Raw genomic sequence first — 24,056 nt, forward strand, 5'->3', positions numbered from 1 at the left:
TAAGGTGAGCCAAGCCAGCACGCGCTCTGACCACGCCAAAGAGCTCCAACACTCTGGACTAGGGGCCGACCTTTCCCGCTTTCCTGCCGTAGAAAGAATCGCCCGGAACCTTTCTTGCGGAGTCTCAGGCAGCCGCCGGGACAACCCACGGAACACACGACACTGTGAGTATTAGTGGGTTAGTGATATGCCTGAAATTTCTTGCTCACTTACGTGGTCCCGGAGAGAAAAGCTTTACAATCTTGTACTTTTTGGAGTTCCGACTGACTATGACATTTTTTTCTCCCTCGATAATATTATAGTTGTTTGATTACAAGAGCGTTTAATATTTTTTTAAATTAGGGAGAATTGTGGACAGCTACGTAAAACGAACAAGGAGGGCGGGGGGAGGAAAGCGGAAGCCGCGGGGCCTTCTAAGTCCGAACGTCTCCGGAGCTTGCGCCAGGCTCTTCGCGGCGCCCCCCACTTAGACGCGGGGCTTCTGAGCGGGTGGGGGAGAAGGAACTGTTGCCGGTGCGGAGACCAGGCGGCCAGCGTCTGCAGGGATGAACCTCGAGTTGCTGGGTGAGGAGGGCTTGCCTGCGACTTAGCAAACCCTTCGGTACTGGGAAGGAGGGAACCTGGGCGGGAGGGACCGCAGGCTGCAACCTTAGGGACACTCTTCGGAGATGGTTCATTGAGTGCTCGTGAGGTGGAGTTGCAGCAGCAGGAGTAAGACCAGCTTCTGTCCGACGAGAATGCATTACTTTTCTGAAACCGCTTTCAGATCAGTTGTGGAGTCATTGAGGCACTTTTTGTCCGAGCTGTGATTTCCGAAGATCGCAGGTGCTGAAGTAACAGATCAGACAGGACCAGAGTTTTGGAGATGCAGTGACCTAGGGTGGGTCAATTTTGAAGACCTGTCAGGGGATCCGGTGCCTAGATGGGATTACTCTTGCTGGAAAGGTGTTATTTAACCAGATTTTATTTTAAAAAAAAAAAGTTAAGGGAATAGGTAAGGGTGTTGTTGTAATTCGGCACTAAGTGGCGTAGTTGGCATTTGGAATCCAGTCATCTTGACTGCCTGTTTAAGGTCCTTAACCGTAGGGAGGTGTAGATCCCCGGAAATGTGAACTACACAAGCAGTTGTTTTATACTCTCTCTTTTTTTAAAAAAAAATTAGGTATTTTCCTCATTTACATTTCCAATGCTATCCCAAAAGTCCCCCATACCCTCCCCTCACCCCACCCCCACTCCCAATTTTGGCCCTGGCGTTCCCCAGTACTGGGGCATATAAAGTTTGCAAGTCCAATGGGCCTCTCTTTCCAGTGATGGCCGACTAGGCCATCTTTTGATACATATGCTGCTAGAGTCAAGAGCTCCGGGGTACTGGTTAGTTCATAATGTTGTTCCACCTATAGGGTTGCAGATCCCTTTAGCTCCTTGGGTATTTTCTCTAGCTCCTCCATTGGGGGCCCTGTGATCCATCCAATAGCTGACTGTGAGCATCCACTTATGTGTTCGCTAGGCCCGGGCGTAGTCTCACTAGAGACTGCTATATCAGGGTCCTGTCAGCACAATCTTGCTAGTGTATGCAATGGTGTTCTCTCTCTTTTTCAAATCATTGCCTCCTAACCCCTTATCCACATTGGTCTTTTCTTCTGGCCTCCCACGAGGTAATGATGATTCTGTTTTCAAGAGCTCTTACATGTTGGCTTCCATCCCTTTTTTGAGAAGGGATGGAAGGCTACAAAGATAATATTTTTTTAAGATTTACTTTTTATTTATTTTATGCATGTGAGTAATTGTTGCTGTCCTTAGACACACCAGAAGAGGGCATTACAGATGGTTGTGAGCCATCATGTGGTTGCTGGGAATTGAACTCAGAACCTCTTAAAGATTTTCTTTCCCGAGACAGGGTTTCTCTGTATAGCCCTGGCTCTCCTGGAACTCACTTTGTAGACCAGGCTGGCCTCGAACTCAGAAATAGACCTGCCTCTGCCTCTGCCTCCCAAGTGCTGGGGTTAAAGGCGTGAGCCACCACCGTCCAGCCAGTCAGTGCTCTTAGCCGCTGAGCCATCTCTCCAGCCCACTTACAAAGATAATTTTTAAAGTGTTCTTTGTCTTTATAGTGGCTTTATTGGAGCATGGGTGCGTGCTTGTGGATATAATACTGACGAAGTATGAAAGTATGTGAAAGGTGTATCTGAAATAAAAGACACCAATGAGAAAATTTTTAATTTGTTATTTTATGTGTGTGGGTGCTTTGTCTGTCTGTATGACTGTGCACCAGTGATGTATGTTCCTGGTGCCCACAGGAGCCAGATTCCCTGAAACTGGAGTTACAAATGGTTTTGAGCTACAATACGGGTGCTGGGAATCATACCTGGGACCTTTGGAAGAGCAGCCAGTGCTCTTAACCACTGAACCATCTCTGCAGCCCCTCAGTGAGATAATTTTTCTGCTATGCCAAAATGTGGATATTGTAATAAAGAGGATAACCAAGAGTTTAGGTGGATGATGTTTATTTTGTGGAGACTCATGGATGCCAGGTTGGACAGTCTACTTTTTAAGGAAGATAGGGCAGATACACCAACAGCTCAGATGGAGCACTGATTTATAAAGTTTTTCGGAGAGTTATAAGGCATAGTTGAATGTTGAGACAATATAAAACCAGTCTGGAAGGCCACAATGTATGAGTAATACACGGAATGTGTGAATTGGGACATAGAAAGAAAAAACATTGGGGAGGCAGTATTTGAGCGTAGTGGTGATAAGAAAATGAACTACAAAATAATGATGCTTGACTAATAAGATGCAAGGACATGTGAAAGTAGCTTGGATCTGTTGGATGTAGACTGAGATTGGGAGACAAGTCTTGACTTATGATCACCATTTGTTTCTGCTTATTGAAACCCTGGGACTGGGTGTGAATAGGTGGAAGGGAAAAGATGAGAGGGGCCAAATATTGTCAGGGACAAGATCTTTAGTTATTTACCTGGAGGGAAAAGGATGATCAAGTAATTATAAGTTAACTAACATATGCAGTGCTTCTCTGAGCTAGTCACATTTTCAGGTACGTTCCATATATTTCCCTAAGTATAGCAGCTAGGGGAGGATACAGGTTAGCAGTTCCTTCCATAGACACCAGTTGAGTGTCAAGACAGCACTTGAGTCTGGAAACTGAGAAAAGCCTGCTCCATTTCATTTCTGGGCAGTTTGCACTCCTTAGCGGCCTAAGGTGAAGGTGATTTTAGGAGGGTGTAGGAGAAGTAGAGACCAAGAGAGATGGTCCGTGTTTATAAGAGGAAAAGAGGAAAGCTGTTTTAATAGTCCTTTGGAAGAGTTAACAGTGTGTGTCACAAGGAAAGTTCTTTTGAATGATTCAGAAAGTTCATAGGGGAAACAGGAATTTTTAGTATTGGCTGATTCAGCAATTAAAAAGAGGTCTGAGGCTCCAAAGAGAAATCTCTTATAGAAATGACTGAGTATTATGTGAGAAAGTTAGTGATTGTAACTAACTTTATAGTAATATAAGCAGGAAGAAGGAACAGAGGTGACATGGTGGGAGTAGTTACACAGTGAAGGACAGCTGGCCAGGTAAAGGAGACAAAGGCTAGGCTAGGCTGTGGGATGTGCTACTCAGGTGGCCTCGACAGGATACTAATTTTACTTCTGTGACCATCTGACCACTTTTTGAGATGTTGGTGGGTAACAGGTGGATGCACTGGAGATGAAAAATTACTAGGACAGTGCCTCTTGCATCCCTGGTTCTGTGCATTTAGTCAAGTGCTACATCACCAGCCCGAGATAGTTTTCAAACTCATCTTTTCCTATAACTCATAGTAAAAAAAAATTATTTTTAAAATTTAAATTATCACTTATTTAGTGTGTATGGATTTGTATATGTGTGTGGGGGTGTGTGTGTGTATGCTCACGTGCAGGTCAGAGGACAACTTTGGGCAGTCACTTCTCTCTCACCATGTGGGTTCTGGAGCTCTAACTCATGTTCTTAGACTTGGCAGCAAGTATCCTTAGCCACTGAGCTATCTCACTGGTCCAAGAAATAAACTACCATAACCCCTATGTATGTACACGTGTAGTTAGACTCTTTCTGGCATGGGTGTGTCTGTGATGTATACCTATGTTTGTGTGCATGTGTGTGGGTGTTTGTGCACTCAAGAGGCCAGAGAAGGGAGTGATGTATTGTCAGTCTTTGCTCTTTTCCTTTGAGGCAGAGTCTTTTCTCTCACCCTGGAGCTCGTATTTTTTCAGTTGGACTGATAGCCAGCAAACCCCTTTCTATCTCTGCCCCCTTTAGTGCTGGGATTACTAGCCTGTGCAGGGTGGTGCTGGGCTTCTGTGCGTGCCAGAATTGGAACTCCAGGTCCATGCTTAACAGCAAGTGCTTTTAACCACTGAGCCATTTCTCCAGCCCTAGAAGTTTTTGAAATGATATTTAATCCTTTTGTTTATTATCTTCTGATATTTTCTGCTCTAATATATTTTCTTTTTAAAAACTTGTTTTTCATGGACTATGATGATTTATTCATTTTTCAGTAGATTGAATTGTAACATCTGAAAAGTATAAGGTACTGCTTTTTGTCCTGGATAAAAAACACAAACAGGTGGCTGGTGAGATGGCTCAGTGGGTAAGAGCACCCGACTGCTCTTCCGAAGGTCCAGAGTTCAAATCCCAGCAACCACATGGTGGCTCACAACCATCCGCAATGAGATCTGGCGCCCTCTTCTGGAGTGTCTGAAGACAGCTACAGTGTACTTACATATAATCAATAAATAAATCTTTAAAAAAAGACACAAACAGGAAAAGAGAAACATAATTTTGTATAAACAGAGTTATAATATATCAGTAGAGTGTTGGGGAGCCATATGAAAAGCAGCTAGTGCTGCTCTGTTGATGGGATTGATGTAAAATTTGGGGAAATTTTACAGAGCTACTGAGATGGAGGTGCCTAGCCACCAACCAACAAAAGGAGTAGGAGCTTTCTGTGAAGCAAGCATCCCTAAGCATGAATGAGTGTATGGCTGAGTACATACATGAATGAATGAGTACAGGAAATTGTGTATTCTAGAGCTGGTACTCAGGGCCCAATTAATTTACGTTCTGGCACAGGTGCTGATAGTACAAAGACAAAATCCAAAATGAAAAGTACTGGCCAGGGCCAGGCTGAGCTTGCTTTTCGAAGTTATGCTTAAAGAGTTTTGTTCATTTTGTTCAGCAGAGGGTTTTGAGTGAGTGAGTGCTGTGGTACAGTTGTGGGTGGAGCCAGACCTGAAATCGTTTGAAAGATTGATCTAGGGAGACAAGTCTAAGCCCAAGGCAATGTAACAGGTGTGGTCATGTGAGACTGGGATGGCCTATGGTATCTAGACCTACAAATTGAATTTCTCTGAAAGAAATACTGGCAGAGCCATCACCTGTTAAAGGAAGCAGAAAGTCTAGATAAACCAGCTACTATGATTCCAAGCTGGTCTGAAAGGGAGGAATTTGTTGGCAATTAGGAAACAAACAGGACTATTGAGAGAAGCTCCTGACAGCCAAATCTTGAAGGAAATGAAGACTTTACTCCATGTGATGGGAGACACCTGGACTGCTTGCTCCAAGGCCATTTGAAGCAAGGATCCCACAGGGGACCTGAGGAGGTGTTTGAAGAAGCAGATAAAATTTCACCAAAAGCTAACTGAACTCAGATTCCAAAAAAGCAGGTACAGAGAGGGTCTATAGTGGAACATGGAGATATGAAGGTCGCACATGGTTTTAAGGACAGGGAGGAAAGCTAATGCAATTGAAGGGGACTAGGAAAGATGTCGGTGTTTATGAAACATGGAGAACAAAGAAGTCTTGAGGGCCAGAAGAAACAACAGTTACTCATTCAGTACTCATAAATAACTTGTGTGTGCCCACTGAGAATTTTATAGGAAAGGCTAACTAGATGGTGAAAGTCTTTCTTTTTCTTTGGTTCTATGGCAAATAGCAGAATAAAATGAATAGTGGTTGTTGCCAGAAAAGTTCTCATTAGATAAAGAATCTAGGTAGGTTTCTTAGCTCACATTGCTAATGTTGTTCAGTGCCTTGGCCCCCGAAGAGCTTAAGAATGACATCACTGTTGATGGTCCTTGAGGATTTGAGGAGAGTGAAACATTAGCTGTGCTGAGAAGGAGATGGGTACACTTTCTTTCTTTTTAGATTTATTTTATGTATATGAGTACACTGTAGCCGTTTCCAGACACTCCAGAAGAGGGCATCAGATCCCTTTACAGATGGTTGTGAGCCACCATGTAGTTGCTGGGAATTGAACTCAGGACCTTTGGAAGAGCAGTCAGTCAGTGCTCTTATCCACTGAGCCATCTCTCCAGCAGCTGTGGTTTGTAAATCAGAGTAGTTAGTGATCTCCTGGGCAAATCCAGGCAAGTTTCTAGGAGTTACATTTTAGGCACAGGCATTGTTTCTGGGTCAGGTCAGAGTCTTTCCTTTTTTTTTTTTAACTGTAGGACTCACCTTCATGCCTAGCTTTCATCTATAAAAACGTAGTGTGGTAATGCCTTTTTAGTAGTGAGTTGAGAGGATTGACTAAGGTGAAATGTAGAATTTGTAGTAGCCCTCTCTGGCTTGAACCCTACATACAGCTTAGGCCACCCTCAGACTCAGTACTGTCTGTCTCCTAAGTGCAGGGATCATGTAAAGATGTTCCTAACAATGCCTTTCTTAATGATTTTAAAACTTTTGTTTGTGATTAAACAGTTTATGTGTAAATAGTGCATGTTCCTGTCTGTGTGTATACAGGTACAGGTTTGCTGTGTTTGTAGAGGCCAGAGGTTGATGTTGGGTGTCTTCCTCTTCCTTTTTTGACATGGGGTCTGCCCAGAACCTGGAGGTCTCTGATTGGCTAGAGTGTCTGGCCGGCATGTGCCAATCCTGCTCCCCTGTAAACACACCAGGCCTTTTACCCTTTACATGGATTTTGATGCTCTCAACTACAATCTCTAGCCAAATGGTTTAAAAACTTGCATTAAAATTAGGTGGGGGTGGGGGTGGGAGGGTTGGAGAGATGGCTCAGTGGTTAAGAGTGCTGGCTGCTTATTCAGAGGTCTTGAGTTCAATTCCCATCAACCACATGGTGGCCCACAGCCATCTGTAATAGGATCCAATGCCCTCTTCTGGTGTGTCTGAAGACAGCTACAGTGTACTCACATACATTAAATAAACAAACAAACAAAAACTCTTTTAAAGAATACATGTCTGTGTATATATGTGGGTGCATGTGGAGGTCAAGGAACAACTTGTGGGAGCTGGGTTTCTCCTACTTTATGGGTCCTGGGGCATCAAACTCAGCGCTGCAGACTTGACTCTCACCCCTTTCCCTGCTGAGCCAGCTTACTGGCCCTCCCTGATTTTTGTTTTTTATGTTTGAATGAGTACACATTTTTGTTTGCTTCTCAACCATGTGAATGTAGTCTATTGATTGGGAAAGAAACACCAGCTATATAGTAAATGAAAGAAATGAGTCACTTTGCAAGGTCTGTAGTGTTTTCCTTTTCTGGTGGTGCTCAGTGCCCTGCAGTCCCTTTAGCCACCGAGGCACTCTCCAGCCCCAACTATGCATGTCTATGTGACACATGTTCTACTTTAGTCACTTTAAAAACATCATTCAAGAACACTTTCTTCATACAGTTCAGCTTTTGCGTCCATTCCCTTCTTTCATAATTGTGTGTGTTAGAAGGGACTGGCTGGGGCTGGAGAGATGGCTCAGCGGTTAAGAGCACCGACTGCTCTTCCAAAGGTCCTGAGTTCAAATCCTAGCAACCACATGGTGGCTCATAACCATCCGTAACGAAATCTGATGCCCTATTCTTGTGTGTCTGAAGACAGCTACAGTGTACTTACATATAATAAATAAATAAATATTTAAAAAAAAAAAAAAAGAAGGGACTGGCTGGGGTTGTTTGTCAAGTAGGAATCGGACAAGAAAATAGGAGAGACTTTGAGGACAGTTGGTGATTCTGCATTCTAGTAGCTGAGTGTTCTCAACTCACTCACAGTTTTATAGTTCTAATGCTTGAGATCTAGAGGCTTATGGCTGCAAAGCTCAGGGCCAGAGGCTTGCTGTCCGGGTCCATAAGCAGATGCTTACAGTAGGCTCACCTAATCAGCACACCAGCTCCTGTGGTTATTATATGACGGCCTCAGAAACACTTCCCTGTATGTTTATGAAATGACAGAAGTGAAAAGGCAAATGCTGTCTGCCTGTGGGGATGAGTAGGGCGAGCCCATGGAGCCAAACCCCCACCCCCACCCCCAACCTGGCCAGTGCTGCTGTGTGCTATTGGCGGGCTGTGTGGGCCCTTGTATGAGACTTATGTTTCATCTCCTTTCTTTCTTTGCCTTGTTGCAGAGTCCTTTGGACAGAACTACCCAGAGGTGAGTTTAGTTTTGTTGTACTATGCGGGAAATGGTGACTGCCTTTTATTTGTTTGGTGGCAAATAATTAAATCTCTCACACACACACATACTGCTGTGGTAAAAATGGAGTGTTTAACTTTTAGGTAATGTACAAGTTTGACTGGAAATCTCACAGTAATTTTTTTAAATCTTAAGGTTCACTTTTCTTTAAATAAAAGGAAAAAATATTCACAACTTAAACTGAAGGACTTTTTAAACCAACAGTACCATTATTATGTACAGGAACTTTTGTGAGTGCTTTACAAGTTTCGTTAAGTGTATTTACTTAGTAATAATGATCACTGTGTAATTGCACACTTGTAACATTTCCTGTGCTTCATTGTGGTCATTGTGGTTATTTTTTAAGGTTTGACACTGATGTAAAATAATGTAATTTTCTTAATGTCAAACACACAGGCTATTTCATAGCTTTTACGATTTCCTGTACTGAAAGAACTCCTCTAGTGACTTCTATAACATCCTGCCCATAGGCTCCAAAGCACAGAGACCCGTTATACCCATTTCAGTAAGAGATTGATCAGTTGTCTCACTTTTATAATTATTTATTCATTTTAGCCAATTTAAAAGGTGTATGAACACTTTTGCCCTTTATGACTGAGAGCCCTTGTGTATATCTCCTTATTTCTCTCATAGGAGGCTGATGGGACTCTGGATTGCATCAGCATGGCCCTGACCTGCACCTTTAACAGGTGGGGCACACTGCTTGCTGTTGGCTGTAACGATGGCCGAATTGTTATTTGGGATTTCTTGACCAGAGGCATTGCTAAAATAATTAGTGCACACATCCATCCAGTCTGTTCTTTGTGGTAAGGAATTTTGATTTGATTTGATTTACTTTTTATTTATTTATTTGTTTATTTATTTTTGTGGTATTGGAGATTGAGCCAGGGATCATATACATTCTGGGCAAACATTTTACTAATGAGTTAATGAGACCTTCAGCCCCATGCTTCTTTTCCTTTTTTCTTTTTTATGTGCATATGTATAGGTGTGTGTGTGTGTGTGTGCCTGGGGCCCAGTATTAATTGCAGGTGTTCTAGATAGAACTGGTGAGAAAGGTACCCCAGTTTTTCTGTGTATAGACTTGAACTTAGACCCTCATAGTTAAACCCTTAGGTTATTTCTACCATCTTTTGTCCCCAGAGTCAAGAATCTAGGATTAAATGTCTCATCTCTGATACAAGTAATTATCATCAGTATTTCTGAACCCTCCGTTTATGCCAGGCATTGGCTTAAGAACTTTATATATATTAAGTCTAATTGTCTCAGTAGTCCTCTATAAGTAAAGACTTTATCCTTCCTGTCACAGATGAGGAATTGAAGCCCAGAATAAGCCACATACTTCCCTTAGATCCCGCAGCTAGAAGGTAGTAATGTCTAGGCTTGTGCAGAAGTCTGATTTGCGAGCTTCTATTCTTCTTGCATTGCCTGCTAAGTTCTTCAATACCAAGTATTTTGCATCCCACAGTTTGGGCTAATATTTGTTTGGGTTTCCTTTATGTTTCTTCTATATTTTCTTTCTCTGATTCCTGCTTTCCTATGGGGTACTTGAACAAATTTAGGGTTTTGTATTGATTGATTTAAAGTGTTTCTTTGTGTACCTTCTAGTGGTTACTAGATACAATGTTACATACCTGATTACCAAAATACCCCAGGGTTGACTTTGCATAGTTCAGATGAAGTGCAGTGCTCTTACCTTCTTTCCTTCTGTTGCCTCCCTTGTCTAAAATGTAATTAGTTCACACATTTCCTCTGCAAATACTGTAATTGGCACAAGACAAACCAAACATATAGTGATGTTTTTATCTTTTTCTTTCTGTTTAGAGACCATAATTTAGCCTCTTTGTTGGTTTTTTTTTTTTTTTTTTGGTTTTTCGAAACAGGGTTTCTCTGTATAGCCCTGGCTGTCCTGGAACTCACTTTGTAGACCAGGCTGGCCTCGAACTCAGAAATCCGCCTGCCTCTGCCTCCCGAGTGCTGGGATTAAAGGCATGCGCCACCACGCCCGGCTTTCTTTGTTGTTTTTTGAGAGAGTCTCTCTACATAGCCCTGCCTGTTCTGGAACTCACTATATAGACTGGTTTTTAATTCATAGAGAGATCCTCCTGTTACTCTGCCTCAGGAGTCCTGGGATTAAGGCATGTGCCACAATGCCTGACTCTTGATCCCTAGTTTTTTATGAGAAATTGTCTTTATGTCATGATTTTATCTATAGATGGGGTGTCATTTTCCTATTATCACTTTTTGTTTTTTGTTTTTCCAAACAGGTTTCTCTGTAGCCCTGGCTGTCTTGAAACTCACTCTGTAGACCAGGCTGCCCTCACACTCAAGAGATCTGCCTGCCTTTGCCTCCTGAGTGCTGGGATTAAAGGTGTCTGCTACCACTACCCAGCCTCAGTGCCACTTTTAAGATTTAAGATTGAGAACATTTCTGCATTCAACATAATTAGTGTTTTGGAATTTTTAATTTTTATTTTATTAATTTTTTGATGTTATAGTTATATCATTTATCCCTTCTCATCCTTCCTTCCAAACCTTTCCATGTATCCCTCTCCCTTGCTCTCTTTAAAATTTATAACCTCTTTTAAAAAAAATATTTGTACATGTGTGCATGTATATGTGTAGATAAACATGTATATGTATATATTCCTAAATATGTAAATACAACCTGCTCAATCCATGTAATGTTACTTGAATGTATATGTTTTGGGGGCTGACCACTTGGTATGTGATAACCATTTGTTGTGCTCTTTCCTAAGGAAGATTTTCATTGCCTGTAGTTCCTTGTCTGTAGTTGAGGTCTTGTGCACTTTTCCCCATCCACATTACATGCCTATTGTCTTATTCAGCCCATGCCAGGCAGTTATGTAGCTTCTGACATTCCTAGGAGATGCAGTCTCACAGCAAACTCCCTGTTCCTTTGATTCTTAAAATGTTTCTACCCCATTTTCCACAATGCATCCAAAGCCTTGGGTGTAGGAGTTATGTTGTAGATGGATCAGTTAGGCTTGGGCACCACAACTCTGCATTTTGATTGGTTACAGTGTTCTGTAATAGTCTCCATGTGTTGCAAAGAGAAGTTTCCTTGATTGCAGTTGAGTACTACACTTATCTGTGGGTATAAGGATAAATCTTTGTAGAATGTAGGTGGGGTTATGTTGGTTTAGTAAAGAGGCAATTGTATGTTCTCATCCAAGATCTTTGACGTCTCTATTTCTGGGTAGTTGGCTGGGTTTCCAGAACCAGGCATGATTTCCTTCTTGTCGAGCAAGCTTGAGTCCAATTAGAGCTGTTGGTTACTGCCAAGGTATGCATGCCACTACTATGTCTTAGGGTTATCAGCCATGCTGGTTGTTATTGTGGCTCACACTCGTTTGGAAGCTTGCGTGGTGCTTTCTGGTATTTGAAAGCCAATCCTAAGTGAGGATGTTTTCAAATCAGTTCTAACTATGTATGGGCCTCGTGTCTGAAGTGCATGGCCTTTCCCTTAGTAAGGACTTCCTTTCATCTATGGGGTGAGGGGTGGGCGGTAACCAAGGGTAATAGCAATGGCCTATAATGTTTTGGGAGTCTTTTGGGCAGCCCTGATTAGCAACTCAAAAGAGGGTTTCTCAGGACTGCTGTTGATGTGTGCTCACTAGCCTTAAACTTGTTATGTATGACCTTGAACTTCTATCTAATCCCCTATCTCCGGAGTGCTGAGATTACAAGTGTGTGTCTCTGTTTCTGGCTTTATACAATACTAGGAATGGAACCTAGGGCCTCTTGCATGCTAAGCAACAGCTCTACCAATTAAGCTATGTCCTCAACTCCTGGAATGGTTTCCTTGGCTTGTATTGTTTGATTTCAGTCACCTGTTTTAGTAGGTAGGTTTTATATGCTTTGTTATATTTCGAGAAATTTAGCTGTTATTTCTTCAAATACTTTAAAGGTACAATCTATTCTTTGTAGGACTTGGACACAGATATCAGATTATTTCTTGTCTCTTGGATCCCTGAGAGAGATTGTGTCCCTCCCACTCAAATGTTTTTAGTCTCTTATCCACATTGAATAATTTTTATTCTTTCCATTTACTGTTTCTTTCTTTTCTTTCTCCAGCTCCATTGACTGCTGGATTCCTTTATTAAACTTTTACTCTTAGTTATTATATTTTCAGCTCCAGGGTTCCCTTAAGTGTTTTCTGTACACCTTTGCAGAAGCTGCTGGTAGGGTTGGAAGTGGAGACTCTTCGTGGGTCCTGCTGAAATCCTAATTGAGAAGGACAAGAAGGCCCTGATCCTTCCTTTCGTTTGGCCTCCACAGGCACTGTGGTAGTAAGCGCTCACTAAGGAAGCCATTTCCACTCAGTTGCCTGTGGCATCACCTGTGATGAGGCATGGGCACCTCATTAGAGCTAGGTCAGGTAGAAGTCTAGCTGTCTGTTGGTGCTGGTAAGGACAGAGTGGATGCAGGGTTTTCTGTGGGGTTTGACTGGAGTGGAGGATTATTTTTTTAATCATTCACATACCTTCTCCCCTTGACTGTCCTTTCCTGATCCCTCACCTTGGGAGAGCAAGGTCTTCTTGGGTGAGGGAAAGAGGAGGATTGTGTGTAACCATTGACATTATCCAGGTGTTAGCTTCTTCACCCAGTCCAGGTGTGTGAGGCCAGCAGAAGCTTCAGGAGCTTACGGCTACCTTCTCCCCCCACCATCCAAAAGGCTGTCCCCTCTCCCAGTACCCCTCACAGATACCTCCCTCCACCCCCTTCCCACCCCCCCTTCACAGTATCCCCCAACCCTGGCACATCAAGTCTCTGCAGGATTAGGCTCATCCTCTCCCACTGAGGCCAGACAAGGCTGCCCTGTTGGAGAACAGGATACCAAAGTTAGGCTCCAGCTTTAAGGAGAGCCTCTGCTCTAGTTGTTGAGGCCACACGGAGAGTCAGTCCACCTTTAACAGGATGTCTAGTGTGCTTTGCCACATTTAAGAAATGATTATTTGTGTCTTAATTTCTATTGTTTTTGCCTTTAAGATAGTCTCACTCTGTAGCCCAGGCTGTCCTGGGACTCTGGCTCCTCCTTCCCCGCCTCCTGAGTACTGGGATGGTAGGATAGGAGTCTAGCTGTCCAGACCTTGCTGACAACGATAATATAGTTTTCTTTTTTGTGTGTTTCATGGTCTTAAAAGTCAACTGATTTGGGGACTTTACCAAGATGTTCATATGTTATTTCATGGTGCTAACTATAGTGTTACTTTGAAGTAGTATCATTACTGTTTGTAATGATAGTACTAGAGCCAGGCATCATGGCACATACCTGTAATCCCAGCACTTAGGAAATAAAGGCAGGAGAATCATGAGTTCAAGGTCAGTCTGGGCATGTACAGAGAGACATGAGGAAAGGGACAAAAATAAAAAAGAAAGTCGTGGAAATATTTATTGATTAGTTGAGAAAGTTTGTTATAGATTTGCTTGTATTTTTAAAAATGTTGACCTGTGCAATTAGGTCAACATTTTATCCATAGTAATGCAATGGTATAAATACTTTCCCTTACACCGTGTGCTAAATCCACTTCTGGTTTTTTTCTCCTAGTTGGAGCCGAGATGGTCATAAGCTCGTGAGTGCTTCTACAGATAACATAGTGTCACAGTGGGATGTTCTTTCAGGAGATTGCGACCAGAGGTTTCGATTCCCTTCACCCATCTTAAAAGTCCAATATCATCCTCGAGATCAGTATGTTTAAAATATTCCTTTCCTAGGGCGGGGTCTCATTTCTGAGTGATTAGCCTAGGCTATGATATCTTCAGATTAAGGTTTTAAGAGGCAAATATAGCACCTTTTCAAGCCTGTATAGGTTGGTTCTACTGAATGTTTTGTAAGGAGATTGTAACTGATCATTAGTAAGACTTTGGTAATGACCAAAGGTGGGAATAATGTGATATGGGGCCCTGGCCCTTCATTCTTTAAACTCCTTTAGAATGTAGAAACAGTTTCCTATTAAGACTACATTTAAGGAAAGTTGTCCAGTATTCCATTATGCATATACAGCTTTCATTTCTCGGGGCTGTCCCATAATCTACTCCGTGAGTATGATGTTCATCATATGTGCCTCAGGCCTGGCTTGATACATATACACATACACCTGCTAACAGAGTTAAAAATCAGTATTTTGTCTTCACTTTATTAAGTATCTTACTGTTTTGCCAAATGTTTTTAATGACCAACCTTCATTTGTCAAGATAGGCTCTCATACTTTGAGTCTGTTATTAGATGTGTGGGTTGTATTTGTTTTTACCATTTCACATTTGTTGGAGCTGGGAGAGCCAGTGAGGAAAGTAGCCAGGGATTAGGGAGGAAGGACAGGGACTCAATCTGCTGATACCAAAGCAACAGCCAATATGTGTTCATATTTTTAAACAGGAACAAGGTTCTCGTGTGTCCCATGAAATCTGCTCCTGTCATGTTGACCCTTTCAGATTCCAAACATGTTGTTCTCCCGGTAGACGATGACTCGGATTTGAACGTGGTGGCATCTTTTGATAGGCGAGGGGAATATATTTATACGGGAAATGCAAAAGGCAAGGTAAGCTATGAGGTTGGTGGAAAGGCTCGGTGTCTGCCTTGGCTCTTTTTTTTTTTTTTTTTTTTTTTTTTTTTTTTTGGTTTTTCAAGACAGGGTTTCTCTGTGTAGCCCTGGCTGTCCTGGCACTCACTTTGTAGACCAGGCTGCCTCGAACTCAGAAATCCGCCTGCCTCTGCCTCCCGAGTGCTGGGATTAAAGGCGTGCGCCACCACGCCCGGCTGCCTTGGCTCTTGTTTACTCTTTCTGCTTTAAGTTTCTGTTATCCCTGGAACAGTCTCTCACCCGAAATGTAACTAAGTTTTCTTTCATGCCTTGATAATAATTTCTGTACTTTGAATTAGAGTAGACAGATTATTTGATTTAGATAAGGATGGAGACAGTGTGGTGGCTTGATTTATAATTCTTCCAGCACTTGGTGAGCACAGACAGGAGGATTACTCCAAGTTTGAGGACTGTCTAAACTAAATAGTAAGGTCCAGGCTAGTTTGGGACTACATAGCAAGACTTACCTCAGGAAACTGAGGCAGGGGGAGGGGAGGGGAGGGAAAGGGAGGGCAGGGGAGGGGAGGGGAGAGGAGAGGGAAAAAAAAAAAAGAAAGAAAGGCTGGGCGATAGCTTAGTTGTAAAGTGCTTGTTATGTACACATGAGTCTGTGAGTTTAATTCCCAGCACCAGAAAAAAACCAAAAAGGACAAAAGGTTCTTGGCCAGTTAGTAGTAGTGAAGAGACTATTTCTTTTCTTTTCTTTTTTTTGGGGGGGGGGGGGTTTCGAGACAGGGTTTCTCTGTGTAGCCCTGGCTGTCCTGGCACTCACTTTGTAGACTAGGCTGGCCTCGAACTCAGAAATCCACCTGCCTCTGCCTCCCAAGTGCTGGGTTTAAAGGCGTGCGCCACCACGCCCTGCGAGACTATTTCAAAGTTACTATCTGGAACACACTGATGAGGATAGCTTCATATCTAGTTCTATAAAACCCAGTACAGCCGGGGAGAGGTAGTGTGCACCTTTAATCCCAGAACTCTGGATGCAGAGGCAGGCAGGCATGTCTCTGTGAGTTCTAGGCCAGCCTGGTCTACAGAGTGAGTTCCAGGGCAGCCAGGGCTACACAGAGAAACCCTGTCTTAAAAGCAAAACCAAAAACCAACCAAACAAACAAAACAGAATAAATGTACATATACGTGCACATGCACACAGGGGAGGGGAGGGGAGAAACATGGTCTAATTCAAGCCATTTTAACCTATATATAGTACTGAGACTGTCATCTTTTTTCCCTTCAACTTGCCCTTTAAGATGTTTGGAAGTGTAGACTTTGGGGGTGGGGGAGGGCAGTACATTGTAGGTGTTTCTTCTGGTAGCAGTTTTACATAAAGAAACTACCCACAAATTATCCTTGTAATAAACATTTTAAAATGTTAAGCTCAGCGATACTCATGCATTCTAGCCTCACCACTATCCTCTGTAGACCTCTTATCTTGCAAATTGAACTGCTATCAGGGAGTCTGTCTCCAGGCCTGACAGAGTCATTCTGTGTCCTATTCTTGAATTTGACCACTGTAAGCACTTTATGGAAATGGGATAATACTGTAATTCCCCATATGCAACTGGCATATCTCATACCGCACGGTGTCCTCAGGGTGACTGTTGTACTGTGTGTCAGAGTTCAGTCATATCATATTCGTGTGCCACAGTTGTTCTATGTGTCAGTCACTAGTTTGTTTCCACTTGTTACAATGAATAATGTCGAACATGTTCATAGAGTAGATAGCCAAGACTCTGTAGTTAATTGAAAGAAATAAAAGATAGTATTAATTAATAAGGTTGACTATATAGAAATAGAGATATTTGAATTGTTACTAGGTCTCTTCACAGTTAAAAACAAGTCATCAGAATATTTACTTTTTATTTTTGTTCTGTGAACTTTAGATCTTGGTCCTAAAAACAGACTCTCAGGATCTTGTTGCTTCCTTCAGAGTAACAACTGGGACAAGCAATACTACTGCCATTAAGTCAATTGAGTTTGCCCGGAAGGGGAGGTGAGTGAGGCCTTGTCTTCTCTGTGGGCATGGAACTTTTGTAACAGAATCTCACTACATAGCTCAGGCTAGCCTAAGTCTTGTGGTTCTTACCTCAGCTCCCTGAGTGCAGAGATAATGGCACTGAGATGTCAGTGCGGCCTTAGGGTTGCTTTAGGGTTGGTTTTTTGGTTTTGGGGGGTTTTTTTTTTGTTTGTTTGTTTTTGTAAGTGAATGAAATGCAAATAATAATTATTTATCTATTTTAATTTAATAGCTATTATTTTCATAATAATTATTATTGCAGTGTATGTAATTTATAAATGTTATTAATGCTGTTAGAATTGCTTACTGTCTGGTTTTTAGGTTCATAAAATGTCCCTCACTGACCAGTGGTCACTTTTTGTTGTTGGAAGTTTACCAGGCAGTTCCTTTACAGAAAGATGCTTAAGTATCATTGCTTAGAATCAAAGTGCCTAGTGCATAGACCTGAGTAAAGATTTTAAATATTTCACTTATTTTTAGCTGTGCTAGAGACAAAACCCCAGGGCCTCCCTCATGCTAAACAAGTGCTCTAAAACTGGGGTGCACCCTCAGTCCCAAATAAATAAAATCATCATTTTAAAAAAGACACATTTAGCTTATTGGTTCATAAATAGTCATATTGTGTTTGAAACAGACCAGATAAATGAAGTATTTAATTATTGAATATTGCATAGGATGTGGATTGAGCAGGCTGGTTCAGAGGTCTTAGATCTTAGTTCAGTCCAGAAAGTGTTAACGTGAGGTTTGAGGATACTCGGGATAAAGCACTTGTATTTTTACTTCATTGGTTTGGAGTGACAAGAAGAGATACGTGGCCACTGAATCTTGAACACTCTTAGTTTCTCTCATTTAACTGGTCTAAGAAGTAGCAGTAGGCAGTGTTAACAGGGACAGGTTTCTGACTTGGCTGAAACCCCTCTCCTTTCTATAGTTGCTTCCTGATTAACACAGCAGATCGAATAATAAGAGTCTATGACGGCAGAGAGATTTTAACGTGTGGAAGGGATGGAGAGCCGGAGCCTATGCAGAAGCTGCAGGACTTGGTGAATAGGTAGGTGTTGCTGTCAAAAGAGCATTTGCCCGACCTTCCCTGGGCTTCTGTTCCAGTTTCTCCTGGGGATGTTCTTTGTCTTTTAGGACTCCATGGAAAAAATGTTGTTTCTCTGGGGATGGGGAGTACATAGTGGCAGGCTCTGCGAGGCAGCATGCGCTGTATATCTGGGAAAAGAGCATTGGCAACCTGGTGAAGATCTTACACGGGACCAGAGGGGAACTCCTGCTGGACGTGGCTGTGAGTAGAGCAGGACATTGCTTTCGTGGCACACTCTAGAATGGCTTGCATCTGTTCTGACAAACAATTCTCTCTCTCAAATTACAATGTAGTGGCATCCAGTCCGACCGATCATAGCTTCTATTTCTAGTGGAGTGGTGTCCATTTGGGCCCAAAATCAAGTAGTAAGTATTTTTTTTGTTGTTGATTTACTTTGAAACTAGGTATTTCTTTTATCAAAAAGCCGCCATTCAGAGTAAGCTAAATACTACTTTAGTTACTTTGTTTTGCAACTGATCCTTGTAGCCTAATTCAGTTCATTATATTTAGTGCAGCTTCACAGGGGTGTCCTTAGTTCAGAGCTGGTTTCCAGCTTTGTTTCCATGTGTGTACACTTTCTACAACTTTTTAAACATATCTTTTGCTTTCTCACTTGAACACTTTTAAACTACCTTTGTGAAGTATATTTTGAAAAGATTAAAGGAAGCTGTGATTTAGGAAAGAAATGCAGTTAATAAACTTGAAGTGTTTATATAGAAAATACATCAGGATGGCAACCAAACCCTTTAGATACCTAAGATTTTATTCTCTTATCCCAGGCTTAATCTTAGAATGCTTAGTCTGTTTCATGCTGAAGATAAGTTGTCAGAACTTACATTGTTACTGATTTTTCGTTCAGTGACTCGTCTGTTTTGTCATAGGAAAATTGGAGTGCATTTGCACCAGACTTCAAAGAGTTGGATGAAAATGTAGAATATGAGGAAAGAGAATCAGAATTTGATATTGAGGATGAAGATAAGAGTGAGCCTGAGCAAACAGGTGATGCCTCTCAATAACAGATAGTATTCCGAAGGGAAGGACTGTCTTACTTAATGCTCCTTGAATTAGTGAATGCATTTATTTACTTGGTGTTGTAACTGTGCTCAAAGCTTCATCTGCCACGTTCCCCTCACATGTACATAGTTTTCACAGTGCTTGAAGAGTCTTACTGTGTGTGCTACTTAGGCTCACATGGGCATTGCCTGGTCTAGCAGCCTCTGACAGTTCACCTGTATTTCCTGGTGAGTCACAGGTGGTTAAATGAGAGTGTACGTACCCCACACTCGAAGCACAGAAATGTGCTCAGGCTCAGTTGATGGTGTATCTTCTGTTACATCTTCATCAGTAGTAAAAAGGTCAAGATCATGGGCTCTGATACCAGGCAGCTTTTGACAAAATACTTATACTTGAATGCCTCATCTCTAAGGTGGATAATGGTAACACCATGTCTTTGCATTGTAGGGGGATAAATGGAATAATTCTTGTAAAGCACTTAATGTATGCTCAGCCTATATGAAGAAACCCCTAAGTCTTTTTTATTATGATCATAATCACTATTATTATTAATGTCATCTTCTTAATTTTTGAATAGGAACTCCTTGAAAATAAAGATCTGACCTTTCTTATTGCTGTTTGAAAACAGAGTCTCCTTCTTAGCACAGCCTAACCTCAAACTCCTAACCTTTGTGCACCAGCCTCCCAGTGCTGAGATTACATGTGTGCGTCACCACTCCCTCGAGATTTGATTTATCGTCCTGGGTTTAAACACAGAACTTTGAACATAGTAGGTTTGCGTGCATGCATGCATACATGCACTTTGTGTGTGTGTGTGTGTGTGTGTGTGTGTGTGTGTGTGTGTGAATGTTTACTATGCCAGGTGGCACTGTAATTAAGGGACAGATCTTTGAAAGCTGGGCCACTTCATAGTGCTAAGAATTAGGGAATCAGATTAAAGAAAAGGGACTTGAATCTCTCCAACTTGAAACCTGCTCTTCATACTGTGTTATGTTGAAGTGGTCTGTCTGTTTCCTGGGAGACTATGAGACTTACTGAAGAGCTGTTCCCAACTTCTTGGTTGTCACTGTTTCCAGTGTTAGAATCTAGTGAGGACTCAGCCCCTGCTGTTAAGTGATTGAATGAAATGAACTGCTGGGTTATTCTTAGGTAAAAAGCAGTTTTGCATTTCTTTTCAAACCTCTCCAATATTCTTTCCTTCAGGGGCTGATGCTGCTGAAGATGAGGAAGTAGATGTCACCAGCGTGGATCCCATTGCTGCCTTCTGTAGCAGGTGAGCAACTTGAAAGGCTGAGTGTCGCTCCTGTGTCTTATGCACTGCCCGGTTTCCCCAGCTTTCCCTTCACTCCCAACTGCACACTTGTAGAATAGAGAACAGTTCTTTACTGAACAAAATGTAATACAGAGTTTATGTAACTGAAGTAAAACCAAGCATGGTGGATCCTACCTTAATCCTAGCACTCGGGAAGCAGAAGTAGGTGGATCTCTTTAATTTGAGGCCAGCCCTGGTTGATGGAGTGATTTCCAGGACAGCCAGGGCTATGCAGAGAGACCCTGTCTCAGGGTCTGAAACAAACAACAAAAACAAACAGTAGTAATGAAGTTAGTCTACTTATGGTTGTCAGCTTACTATTCTCTTGCCTGGTTTCTTTCCTTCATTTCAGCTTTGTTAAAGTCTAGAGCTGTAACTGTTTTATGTACTAAATATAGGCACTAGAGGAAAGGCTGAAGGGCTTGTGGTTTAAGCAACTATCTCCTCTTTTTTCCAATCCCTTGTCTGATCCTGTTCCAAATAGTGATGAAGAGCTGGAAGATTCAAAGGCTCTATTGTATTTACCCATTGCCCCTGAGGTAGAAGACCCTGAAGAAAACCCGTATGGCCCTCCACCGGATGCAGTCCCAAGCTCCTTGATGGATGAAGGGGCTAGTTCAGAGAAGAAGAGGCAGTCTTCAGCAGATGGGTCACAGCCACCAAAGAAGAAACCTAAAACCACCAATATAGAGCTCCAAGGAGTGCCGAATGATGGTGAGAGCCACCTCTTTATTCCCAGTGTCTGTGGGTTCATTGCCTTATTCTCCTGGGCACAGGAATTTCCTACTTGAGCCATTTTTACTTTGGAAGGAGTTTCCCATGAGTCTTTTTCTACATTGCTTTACAGTTCTGTGCTGATTGAGTTAGTGTTCACTTTTAAAATGGGGATGTTTTGCCCTCCACTGTGTTGCCTAAGAGTACACACTGTCTCCTGACACATGTCTCAGGAATTGTTTCCTGAACTGTTCATCCACCCCCCTCACCCCCCCCCCCCCCCGAGTAAAGTGCCAGTCAGAGCTGCATGATCATTTTTCCTTCTTGCTTTTACAGTGGGATTGGGAGCTTTTATTACACATGTTTAAATGATTTGATAATGGTTGGGTAGTACTACCACTAGGCATCATCCATTCTTTTTTCTTATAGATAACAGGAGATCAATTAATTATACAACTGTACAGTCTCTGATGTGTATATTTTATTCCAGGCACCACTGTGTAGTTTCTATATGATTGCTCATGTTTTAATCTGCCCTGCAAATTAGTTTATTATTATTATTATTATTGCTTTGCAAAGGAGAAAAGTTGGACTGAAGTTGCATAACTTGTCCAAGGTGTCACAGAAAGTGGTAGACTCAGGCCTCTTGCCCTGGTCCTTGCCTTGTTTTCTGGTCCTATACGCATATGCTATGTGCTTGTGTCCCACACACTCCTGTTCAGGCTTGGATCAACTCAGATGAGTGGATATTTTAATTGTTTTTAATTTGGAGTTGTTGTGGTTTGGTATAAACCATATAGACTGTGTATGCCTTTGGTCTGGCAAGTATCAATTTAGTAGATAATCTTTTGTAGTTTTAAAAATAATCAATTTTTTTTCATAGAGTAGTGATGTGGGACACAAAAGCAAAGCTCTGAGCACTCAAAGGTCTGATTGGGATGAGGACCCGGGTGGTATGCACTGTCTTTCATGGCTCTCTGTCTCTCTGCAGAAGTCCATCCACTACTGGGTGTGAAGGGGGATGGCAAATCCAAGAAGAAGCAAGCAGGCCGGCCTAAAGGATCAAAAGGTAAAGAGAAAGATTCTCCATTTAAACCGAAACTCTACAAAGGGGACAGAGGTTTACCTCTGGAAGGATCAACGAAGGGTAAAGTGCAGGCGGAGCTCAGCCAGTCCTTGGCAGGTAAGGACACATTGGGAGCACCATCTGGCTTGCTTTGTGGCCTTGCTTTGTACAGCTCCTGACTTCCTTTAACTGCAGTGGGATTTTCCCTCCCTGTCTTCCTTCCTTCTCCCCAGCATCAAGAAATCTCTGGAGTTCAAGCTGCTAAGGGCAAGCTAAACCAAAATTGACTTAATTCATTGGTTTTTAACTCTTAAGTCCATAAGTAGATTTAAAGAGTCCCAGATACAAAGTGTTATGTGAGTGTTTTTATGGGTAAGAACGCCTACTTCCCATTAGATTCCTATAGGAAAATCTATGACTCAGAAAGCTATGAGCCTCCAATTAATATATTTTGTCTGTACCTGCCCTTGGTGTTTTGTTTTTACATTTTTATTTGTAGATTTTTCTTTAGTTTGTTTTTTATTTTTGCCCCAAGACAAGTAGCCAGAAATACAAGCAGGCTTGATATAGCACCTGACTATTAAACTTCAGCATCTGCATACTGTTGAGATTCTCCAAGAAGTAGGATTCTTGCTTATCAGTCTAAACAGAGGAGGAAGTTTGTTATCAGTGCCATAATATTAAAGAAGAAAAAAGGCTTTGAAGTTTCTTCCAATATTTGACAATAGGAGGAAATTGCCAAAAAGACACAATGTAGCTTTTTAACTTGTAAGTGTCCTTTAGGTTGTGAGTCTTAGCCTTTAACATCTGAGCCCTTTCAGCCCCTAGTATAACGAGAAACATGATTGAGGGAGTTTTATCAAGGAATGGAAATACCTGTGAACCATTTAACTCAGATTTGTTTAAAAAAAAAAAAATCAAGTTAGAGCTCATCTCCACTAAATGTCCTTGGGACGCCAGATAGAGACACACACACACACACACACACACACACACACACACACACACACACACACACACAGAGAGAGAGAGAGAGAGAGAAGTGCTTTGTTAATATAATATTCTTTTTTTGTGCCTAATTGACTCAGGTTAGATGAAATGTCACTGGTTATATTTAGTTTTTTCCAGCCACTTTAAAATTTAAGTGTGTTAAAAGTGCTTTTGAGCTGGCGAGATGGCTCAGCAGGTAAGAGCACTGACTGCTCTTCCAAAGGTCCTGAGTTCAAATCCCAGCAATCACATGGTGGTTCACAACCATCCGCAATGAGATCTGACGCCCTCTTCTGGTGTGTCTGAAGACAGCTACAGTGTATTTACATATAATAAATAAATAAATCTTAAAAAAAAAAAAAAAAAAAAACCTCAACACATTAGTTTAAAAAAAAAAAAAGTGGGCTGGTGAGATGGCTCAGTGGGTAAGAGCACCCGACTGCTCTTCCAAAGGTCCAGAGTTCAAATCCCAGAAACCACATGGTGGCTAACAACCATCCGTAACGAGATCTGGCGCCCTCTCCTGGAGTGTCTGAAGACAGCTACAGTGTACTTACATATAATAAATAAATAAATCTTTAAAAAAAAAAAAGTGCTTTTGATAAATACTAGAATACAAAGCAGAATTCCTTGTTCAGTTTTTACCTTTACAAGTTAATTGTTGCCTATAAATAGGAATTATTTTCTACAGAGAAATTGAAGAAGAGTCAGTCATTAGACCCCCAAGTTTAGTATATCTAGACTTGAAGTTTTCATACTGCAACACTGCACCACCAGGTCTGATAGATAG

At 41.9% G+C, this 24,056-nt stretch overlaps 1 protein-coding gene across 5 annotated transcripts in view; it reads left to right on the top strand.

Annotated features, from left to right (window-relative positions):
* The first annotated feature begins 408 nt into the window (after positions 1 to 408).
* Rbbp5 (RB binding protein 5, histone lysine methyltransferase complex subunit) overlaps positions 409 to 24,056 on the top strand; it is a 29,251-nt gene continuing 5,603 nt past the window's right edge. For 2 of the 5 annotated variants that reach the window (XM_021167338.2, XM_085840995.1), the window contains exons 1-13: positions 409 to 564; positions 8,394 to 8,419; positions 9,095 to 9,267; positions 14,034 to 14,174; positions 14,862 to 15,024; positions 16,947 to 17,056; positions 18,012 to 18,131; positions 18,218 to 18,371; positions 18,464 to 18,535; positions 19,052 to 19,169; positions 20,388 to 20,457; positions 20,981 to 21,210; positions 22,202 to 22,393. In XM_021167338.2, coding sequence (XP_021022997.1) covers positions 546 to 564; positions 8,394 to 8,419; positions 9,095 to 9,267; positions 14,034 to 14,174; positions 14,862 to 15,024; positions 16,947 to 17,056; positions 18,012 to 18,131; positions 18,218 to 18,371; positions 18,464 to 18,535; positions 19,052 to 19,169; positions 20,388 to 20,457; positions 20,981 to 21,210; positions 22,202 to 22,393 — 1,588 coding nt within the window. In that variant the 5' untranslated portion in view covers positions 409 to 545. The remainder of the gene's footprint in view (positions 565 to 8,393; positions 8,420 to 9,094; positions 9,268 to 14,033; positions 14,175 to 14,861; positions 15,025 to 16,946; positions 17,057 to 18,011; positions 18,132 to 18,217; positions 18,372 to 18,463; positions 18,536 to 19,051; positions 19,170 to 20,387; positions 20,458 to 20,980; positions 21,211 to 22,201; positions 22,394 to 24,056) is intronic. The other 3 variants (XM_021167346.3, XM_029477835.2, XM_085841016.1) reach the window with 3 other exon arrangements.

The sequence above is a fragment of the Mus caroli genome, unplaced genomic scaffold (assembly GCF_978045245.1).
Source record: "Mus caroli unplaced genomic scaffold, Mus_caroli_1 scaffold_1, whole genome shotgun sequence".
Taxonomy (NCBI): domain Eukaryota; kingdom Metazoa; phylum Chordata; class Mammalia; order Rodentia; family Muridae; genus Mus; species Mus caroli.